The 9,732-nt window shown below is 49.2% G+C and overlaps 1 protein-coding gene across 1 annotated transcript; it reads left to right on the top strand.

Annotated features, from left to right (window-relative positions):
• Positions 1-7,319: 7,319 nt before the first annotated feature.
• BROUX77_000588 (uncharacterized protein) lies at positions 7,320-8,348 on the top strand (the record flags this gene model as incomplete). Its single annotated transcript, XM_073750797.1, has 2 exons — positions 7,320-7,901; positions 8,205-8,348. The coding sequence occupies 2 exons, from the start codon at positions 7,320-7,322 to the stop codon at positions 8,346-8,348; spliced, it is 726 nt and encodes a 241-aa protein (XP_073608825.1).
• Between the last annotated feature and the right edge of the window lie 1,384 nt (positions 8,349-9,732).

Below are 9,732 nucleotides of genomic sequence, written 5' to 3'. Positions count from 1 at the left end.
ACTTGCAGCTTAGTTCGCCTCGAACGCCACCAACCTAATCTATTGGAAAGGACAAGAAGACGTGATTACACACACAGGCGCCAGCCGAGTACATTTCCGAGTGCATATGTGGTTGCGTGTGTTGCTGATTTCCTGTGCCCAGAGTCTCCCCCCCGCTTCTCATTGAAGGCACAATTTCCGGAGCTGCGCCATGCATCGGCCCGCCCATCAAGAGACTCGCTTCGGTCTTCTCCTGTAGCTCTCTCTTTTTTTAATTGATTCTTTACAGCAAAGGAGCACGCTGTATGTACAGGCACGCCATATCTCCTGGGCACAACAGTCCTCAATATAAAAAAAAGCCCCCCGGAAGACTTGAATCTGGCATGGACTTTATGCATGCGAGCGCCTGAGAGACAGGCTGGCCTTGGCGCCCTTCGTCACATCCGAAGCAGCGTCGCAACCACGCGGGAAAAAAAACAAAGATTTTCTAGATCATGAGAGTAAGTAGAAATGGCACGTTTGCCAGCTGGCCCGTTCTTTCTTCAGCGAGCAAAAGAAATATCGAAGGGGAAAAAAAAGGGACAGGGGAAACGAAACTCCCCCAGCTGAGATCGGTTTAATCATATCAGGCCCGGAGTATTACTACAAACTTATACCAACAGCAGATGAACAACACGGCGCTATGGATCATGGGATGTTAGTGTTAGTGCTGTAGCTCGTCAAAACAGAAACACTCTTCTCCTTGTTTCCTTGCCAGCCATCGCACTCACTGAGAGCGATTCCTATCCAGGCCAAGTCTCTACAAGCATAGCTATATCTACGCCCAAATATAGACAGGCTATTCTCTACTGATCCGCTAGAGTGCCACGGCAGCGGTGAAGAGAAAAACCACAGTAAAGCTTTTCTAGACACCCTGGAACTATGCGATAATAAGAGTTGGCTAACTAGTTAGTTAGTCACTTGATAGCTAGTTGAGCCTGTTTCTAGCACCACATCATGTAAGTGAACCCTAGAACACGATGATATATTTTGGTAACCCTAGGATACTTTCAAAACTACTCCGGTTCCCAAATCTTCACCCAGCTAAGAGGAGGTATTATGATTGCCCTCCACGTGCGAGCTTTTCTGCCGCTTGCCCTCTCTTCCACCATTGGTTGCCTCTAGTGCTCAAGCTTGCTAAAGCCCACTACAGCCTCGCCCTCTTTTCCACTCGTCTTTTTTGTCCCCCAGCCCCCTCTTCCCCCCGTAGCGTTTCGCACTGATGCAAGCTGAACATGGTTCCAAGAGGCACACGCCCTTTATTTGCTTTGCTTTTCTTCTCACAGGTCCCAGGCTGGCCACGCCGCGTCTCAAAACTCGGCGATCTTATGTTCAGAGGAGTAATAATCGGAAACTCTGTTGCTGCTGTTGACCAAGTAGACTTGTGCTTGGCTGCTGGTCAACCGCGCGCCGGGCCACATTTTTGCGGTTCTCTCACTCTTGCTCTTCCAGTGTCTGGCAAAAGTCAGGAAGTTGAAATCCTTGTTAGTCATTGTCGGGCTCCGGACGGCCATTTTCTTGCGGATTTATCCCATGATATCCCGAGACCAAATTTTCAAAAGTAAACACCGGTCTTGATTTATGAGTCCTTTTTGGGCTTTATACCAGCCGTGAATGCAGGAACAGCCTTCTTAGTTGTGTCTTTATCGCCTGTTTGTCTCCTAGACAGCGGCTTGAGATTCCACAGACTGCCGTTTGACAACTCAAACCTGATATTTTGATATCTGGTCATGGTACCAGTAGCCAAGATCCTAGTATAGATGATGCTGAGTCCATTGTTAGGGTTATTGACTCACTTTTTGTGCTACTCAGACTAGTGTTAGCGTGAAGATTAGTGCTAGGCAATAACCTCAGCATCGAACCCCACTGTGCCGGCGTATTTTCCCAAGATTTTCATCACCACAATTTCTGCGCTCATTTCCCCCTCACTCTCCAGCGGCTGCGCCCACGGCTAAATGGCAGCCTTTTCTTTTTTGTTGCCACAAGCACCGCCATCTCCAACGTGGCAGCGTCCAATTCCTTATCGGCCTGCATTTGTCTCCCAGTTCCTCTTAATCTCTGGTGTCAATCTGCGCTCAGACGCTGCTGGATTTCTTCTAGAAGAGACGCTATTTGTATGGATACAAGCAAGAACTGCCGTTCCCTCAGATTCATGTATGCTAGGGTCTTGGCTCCCGATACTAATAGCTGACTGGTTGCTATTTACTAGGTCTTCGGAACGCGGCATCATACACGAAGACATGTTCGTTCGAGACACCTGTGTACGACAACGAAAAAAAAAAAAAACAGACATTGGAGCATAGCATGCGACACACTACCGCTAGCTATAGCAGTCTTGCGGGATCCGCGCCTGCGAAAATCTGTCTGCCACAAGTTATCTCTTGCTGGCCGTTACAAGTGTCGGGTTTTGTTTAACTCCACCGTCGAGAAATGTCCGAGGCAAGCCCTACGCGGTCCCAGTGTGCTTGCTTGTTGTGTTTGGGCAGCACAGAATGCTGGAAGATGCTACAAGAGACTACAAATACTCATGCGACTGTACTTGTAACTATTGACTTAGTTACCTGCTCGTCTTTCGCCTTTCTTGCTGCACGCCCAACTAGCTGCCCTGTGCCGTGCATATTTGTACAAGAAATGTAGCCAACAGTTGCATAGCCATACAATGCCTGTTTTTCCAAGCCACTCTGCTGCCACTTGCACTCCACCCCCTTGATCCCTGATGAGAAAGGGCTTAAAAACTGCACTCAGTGTCAACTGACCGATCGACCGAGTTACAAGACTTGTACGGAAAGCGTCTGTGCTTGAGGAGAGTACACACAAGTCACCCACTAGCGTGTATTGTATATGCATGTTTGTGCCCTTTCTTGTCGCATGCGTTGCTAGGAGTCTGCGATCATACCTAATAGTGCCAGTGCCAGTGCTAGCTTTACTCGAGCGCAAGAAGAAGTGGGTTTGGGTGGCCAGGCTTGCACTCGCACTTGCACACACATGCATCTCTGCGTCTTTGATCAATGCATAATAGAAAAGTAATCTTGGAACCACCGAGAAACTTGAAAGTCGGCGAAACAAGGAGCCAGGGACTCTGCACTAGAGAATAGGCGATACCTATTTAGGAACTAGCATGGAACAAAACAAGAGGAAAGACAAGACTGGGTGAGGAACGAGGGACGAAGGACGAAAAGAATACCATGGGATAAAGGCCTGCTAGGTCTTGCCCACAACTTTGCTTGCTTCTGACCCTGTTTAACCTTGGCCCCTTGGCCCTGACTTGCCCGAGGGAATCGGTGTCTTTGTGATTTATCAGTAGCCCACTTTGCCTATTGGGATATAGCTTTGGCTAACCGACACAACGGTATAGGATCACCGGCTAAGGAGAATCTGACAAAAGTCTGCGATCGAGCTTTGCATAGTTGCCCTTTTCCATTCCCCGAGCCATGAAGAAACTCGACCAATGTCAAGGTTGTCGAGTTAAGTAAACTCAAGTCGATCTTCTTCCATCCGTGGCTTATTTCGGTTCCACACGCACGCCCTTCTGCACAGGACTCGGAGGGCGGAACAAGGAAGGCAGTGTGCCCTCTTGGAAATGCCGTCTTGTCAATTTCAACTCCCCGACGCATTCCCCTCTTTGTGTTCAATGATGGCAAGAGAAAAAACAAGGCCAGAAACGTCTTGCCTTGGCCAAGTCCTGGACCAGATGACTGGGCCTTGCCTTCAGCGATCTCTGCAGGTCCACGTTCATCTGCCATTTCTCATGCAAGCCTGTGCAGGTACCAGATTTTCAAGATGTCCTTGTTTCCTTTTTTCCTTTTTCTTCTTAGCAAGGCAAAATGTGCCGGACCAGGCGGAATTACGACCACGCTAGACACGGGGAATTAGTGAGGCTACTTGTCTACAAGTACACACATCTCTCTATCAACCCTGGTCATGCCATGCCATAAACCAGCCACAAAAGAGCTTATATAATGGACTTGAGTCTATTGAGAAGAGGGGGACTAGGACCAGGATCCAGCAATCCCAAGGTGGCCCCAAAGGAAGAGAGGGAAAGGGAGAAAAAAAAGGCTCTTAATCTTAGATCCGGCACTTGCTGGCACCTCAGACAAGATCAAGACTTGACTTGGTTGTTGCACGGCGTCGACTGACTTGCCTCGTGATTACATGCATCTGCATCAGGTTTTTACAGGTTCTGCATGTTCGACATGCTAAACACACATGTACACTTGCTGTCTGTCTCCTTGACCTCGTACCAGCTTCCTAAGGAAAAAAGCATCGGCCATGCCTTGAGACCTGATTGGGCTTCTTGGAGTTGAAGTAACCCAGGACTCGAGGTGAACGGACCAAGCCCAGAAAAGCCCAGCAGCAAACCAATAGCAGCCCAAAGAACCAAGGGGCAGCTCTGACTTGGTTGCCATGGCACGCTGCCTTGAGTTGGAATAGTCTTCTATCCTGCTTTGAAAAGGCTAACGCGGGCTATTGTCCTCCGAGACGCTAAAACACAATCGCAAGATGCTCTAGCGAGGTCCATGTCATCTGGCATGATAGGGCTGGCCATGAGAATATGTCTATCTACAGGTGCTGCTGGTAGTGATCCAGTCGCTTTCACTCTGCTAGAGCTAGCTGTGATATTGGGTTGATCCCAGTTCCGCGTAGGCGATCCGGTCATGCTGTAAAGTTTCAGCTTCGTACTGAACCTGCCATCTAGCTCGTGTAGAGGCTGGCGAAGTTTGTTATTGCTGAGCGGAGCGACCTCTCAGAAGACTTTTTCTTTCCTTTTTTTTTTTGCTTTTCTTTCTTGCCTTGTTTCCGACGACAAAAGCAAGCGAGAACAGAAAAGTATCTAAGAACTTTTGGCGCAAAATCTCCCGAGTTGAGGAGATGGCCTCATCAGCAAGTGCCCAATGCTTTTTTTTTCTTTGTAAATTTCTTTTTTTTTCTCCGTGGCTATCTGCCTAGACCTCTACAGCTGGTCGTGTCTCAACCAGAAAGGCTTCTTCTTCTCTTACAGCGACAGTGTCTTGGTACGCCTTCTGGTAGGTTATTCGCAGGTTTCTCATGTTGACTTTTTTTTTACATGGCCAACTTTCAGATTTTTTTTTCTGCGATGCTTTTAAACTTCTGACTAGAAACTCAGGCTTGTCTTCTAGTTGTTAGTTAATCCCTCGATCCGACTTCTTTGTCTGTTTTTGTACACACAAAGAACGGAACCCCCAAACTGGGATCATCATGCTTCCACACGACTAGCATACAGTACCCAAGCATCCTAGTCAGGTCACAGACTCACGCCCCTCTCTCCATTATCTTCTCTCAGAGGGCCGGCTCACATTTCCCCCTGTCAGTATGGTTGCCATGTTGCTATAAGTGGCAGCCGAAGGAGGAGGAGGAAAAGAATCTAGGGTCGGTGTCAAATAAGCCTCGATAGGCAAGGGTTTGAATTTCCCATGCCTTCGTTCTTTCGTAGCCGATGGGGAAAAAAACCAGGGCTTGACAGACAGACGGGTCTTTGTCCTTTCTATCTTGGGTGGGAAGGGAGGGGAGGGGGCCCGGTTGCGATTGCTAATTACATACACATGTACCTTGAGAGTACATAGTAATGTATGGCCACGATGTCCTGCTCTGCTTTGGCCTGGCTGTGGCCTCTTAGCTACTTGGTTTGTCCGCTTCTTCATGCCCTCTTGGCTCCGTCTCCTTGGTTTAGCCGGGTGTGTTTTCAAGTGGCCGTACGAAGAAGAGCCTTGTCTTTAGGGCACAACACCCGCACTCTTCTCTTTGCCTACCTCTTCCTTGTATGTTGTATTTTCTCTCTCTCTTCACTTGGCCATCTATGCACACGCCCCTTTGCCCACACTCCGCCTCGCTATTACTGCCTACATCCACTCCCTCAGGCTTCTTGTTCTGTGGTTGTTCTTGTTCTGTCTTGTGCCTTCTCTCTCCTTACTCCCTCAGAAATCAAGTTGGGCTAGAAAGGTGATAAGACCAAATATCGGACGATATAAGCTGCTGGCTCCCGCTACTCTCCAATTCCACTTGGTTTCTGGCTTACTTGTTTTGTCCTTTGTTTTGCTTGAGAGCTTTACCTACAGATCTCCTTCCCTTCCTCACATCACATCTCCGTTTCGTTGCTCACCAGGACTAGTTCGGCATATCAGCTTTGGTTCCGGCCTGCCCATTAGCATATTGCTCTCGAGGCCTAGACGACCTTTGCCGTCTCCATACCCGGTATAAGTCGGTCTAGTCTTTGTGTGCAGGGTACAAGTACTGCTACTACTGCCGCCGCCACCAATACTACCGTGTTCCAGTCTGGCTCTCGATTGTGGTGGTGTGTTGACACTTCCATTGCGCTTTTTGGCCCACCCGCCAGCCAGTGTCTGCTTGCTACTTGTGACTGTCCTTCTACACCGCTTGCTGGGTTAGCCTACAAGTACATATAGACCCGACACACCTACACACGCACAACCGCGCAAGGCCTATCCTATTAGCCTATCACATCATTCGACAGGTTTTTCTCGAGTACTACGCTACCGCCCCCATATCCTGCTCCCCATACTCTTTATTCTGCATCTGGTCCTTGAGTTTGAAGCCTTGAACTCTCCGGGTAGACTACCTATACCCGACTCTGTCTCTACTTTGCAACCAATACCGACAACACTACCACCAGGAGTAGCACTTGCAACTTCAAGAACAACACCAACAATCATTGCGAGAAGCACCATTGCTTCCTTCTCTTCATCATAAACCCTACTACCAACACGACGAACGACAGTCGAGGCGACGCCGCCAATTCCACTACGGCGTCTCTCCAAAGCCTCGTGCCGTCCGCCCTTCCGCATACCTTGCCGCAACCCGGAACCCAGCATCTGCCGTTGTCTCTGCATTTACAGCAGCAGACACACACGCAGACGCCTGGACGGGCATCATCTTCCCAAATTCTTTCCATACAGAGCCCGGCGGCCGTCCAGAGCGGTGGATCGCTCTGGCGGACCGGATGTGTCGACAACACGCTGGCTACCAACTACCGTGTTAGCGACTACTCAGTCGACTACTCTACCCAGCACTCCCCGGCTGGAGGTCCTGAGCACAATCAGTCGCAGCATGTCTATGACTCAGCCGCCCCTTCGCACCATCACCAGCAATCTCAGCAACAACAGCAAGCGCCACATGCCCAGCACCACCACCAGCAACAGCACCACCATGCCCATCAGCAACATCAGCAGCACAGGCCATCGCTCCACCATGCCTCTGGTGCGTCATCCAATATCCTAGATCCGCCTGACCAGCACCATGGAGGAGCCACTACCCACTTGCCCGGCATGGCCCAACATCACCACCACACGCAGTCCCAAGTAATGATGGATACGAGTCAGCTTGCTCCCCGCCACATGGGACACACCCATCCCTATGGCGCCAGTATGTTCCCTCCGCTTGGCCCGGCCCCGACACACTCGTCCGGACACCGCCCGCATTCTGGTCCAATGAAGCGTCAACGACCCGATGACCTGGACCTTTCTGCTATTCCAGACCTGGATCAGAGCGATCTCGACATGCAACAAACTCCTCTCGGCTATGGCCCTCCTGGCTCCCAACCGACACACCACCACCATCGTCTTCCTGACACTGGCCCGCCAACCAAGATGATGCGGCGTGATGAGGGAGGTGGCGGTGCACCGAGTGTTGTTGGTCAAGCCGGCATGCCTGCACCCGCGTTGCGGCCTCGAGGCCCAAAGCTCAAGTTTACGCCTGAAGACGACCAGCTGCTTATTGACCTGAAGGAAAGCAAGAACCTGACGTGGAAACAGATTGCTGATTTCTTCCCCGGTCGGTCATCAGGCACTCTTCAGGTTAGATACTGCACAAAGCTCAAAGCGAAGACCACCCAGTGGACAGAAGAGACCGTAAGTTTTGCATTTTCTTTGCATTATTTTTTTTCCACGCCCAGTCCTACGCGCGTTGTTGGGTTGGGTTGAACTTTTCTTCCCCTCCCCTCACCCCAGTCCTATATTACTCGCTCAGAAAAAAACCCTTTGTGACCATTTCACCCCCTGTTCATATTCCTTTCTAGCCTTGTCATTTCACTCTAGTTCCTTCGTTCTCTTTTCTCCCTCTGTCTTTTTTCTTTGCTTCCAGTATTGTTCTGGACTTTCAGGGCAAGGCAACCCCTAGAACAGTCTCGCTAATCTGTAACTTGAATTGTATAGGACCAAAAGCTCCGCAATGCTCTCCAGGACTACGAAAATGAGAAATGGCGCATTGTAGCCAACAAGGTCGGCACGGGATTCACGCCCGTGGCCTGCCGTGAACGCGCCGCGCAGATACAGTTCACGGCCGAGCCTGCCTTATAGCAATCAATGTCTCCGGTTGGAGCACCCACCAGTGCTTCTGGACACACCGGGGACACCACCGCTAACACTGGCAGCGTCTACAGCCACCCAGCCCAGCATCAGCAGCAGCCGCTGTCCATCACCGTGCCCGTAGGCAATGGGCCCGGTGAAGAACCTGTCTCGGCAGTCTCGACCGTTTCGGTCTCGGTCTACGGCCAGCCGCCACAGCAGGCACCACATCCTTCCCAGATGTAGTGCACCAGAACTATACGAATAACCAAAACCCAATCTCACCAAAGAAGAAGTATCTCCTGCATCGCTGTAGGTAGCTATTTCTTTCTTCATGCCGACAATGACTTGATGTACTCTTTCCCTCTATTTACTGTCCTTTCTTTCTACTTTTCTATATCTCTTCTTCTACTTTGCCTGCCCTGCACGCCGCCGACCGAAAATACCCACAGTCATCTTTTTTGGCTTGTTCTTTCCCCCTTCTATCGAGTAAAGAGGCTCTGAGACCCTAGCCCTGACTTGATACAAGCAAAAGATCCCAAGATGACGGTAGCACTTGGTGGCGTTTTCGGCCCTCCTTTAATGGCTTACTTAGATCCCTAACCGAGCTGGGATTTTCTAGCTGTGGTGAAGGAAAGAAGACCGGGGGAAAGTGCCAGCTTGTATTTCTGCCATAGCTGTTTCTGTGCTGCATACACTACATTTTCCTCGTTTTATTTTTTGCTCTCATTCTTACCAAGGGGTGCAATAAAAAAAGATTTGCTTGGGTGTTTTCTCCTACTTTCTTTTTTTGCTTCTCCTCTCATTACTTTTGTTAGGCTTGCATGACGTTTCACTTCTGATTGCCCATACAGGAACCTTTTTCTTGGTTTTTTTTTCTCTCTCTCTCTCTCTTCTCAATCCCCCCTTTCTCGCAAGAGAAGTTATTTTCTTTGTTTAAAAAAAGACATACAGACACGCACATATGCACATGCGCACACGAACCGAAGTGAGAAAACAAGGTTAAGCAGCCTCAGTCTACATTGTACTATTGTGCAATAGCTATCTACGGAAAATCAAGACTCTAGCGTGTTTCTTTGGCTCTGGCTGAAACCTTTTAGTTTGGGCTTATGTGTTCTTTTTTCTACGTGTGCATGTAGTGCTTGTTTGCAGCTTCATGATCTCTTCTAGAACTCACTTCCCACTTTATATTTCCCCCGTTTTTTTTCTTTTTTTTTTATTCTTTCTTGTTTCTAGAGGGACTGTAGAGGTATACTTAGACATGGTGTTTCTTTCTTTTCTTCTTTCTTGCTTGTCACTAGGTCTTGGCTAGACAAGCCTCTAATAATATTTTTTTTCTTCGATACTATCGCCACAAGAATTGTAATCTGAACTCACGTCATCTACACTTGTATGG

The sequence above is a fragment of the Berkeleyomyces rouxiae genome, assembly GCF_048999995.1.
Source record: "Berkeleyomyces rouxiae strain 22BRR77 chromosome Unknown BrBRR77_ptg000001l, whole genome shotgun sequence".
NCBI lineage: Eukaryota > Fungi > Ascomycota > Sordariomycetes > Microascales > Ceratocystidaceae > Berkeleyomyces > Berkeleyomyces rouxiae.
This window is presented reverse-complemented; position numbering and strand designations above follow the sequence as displayed.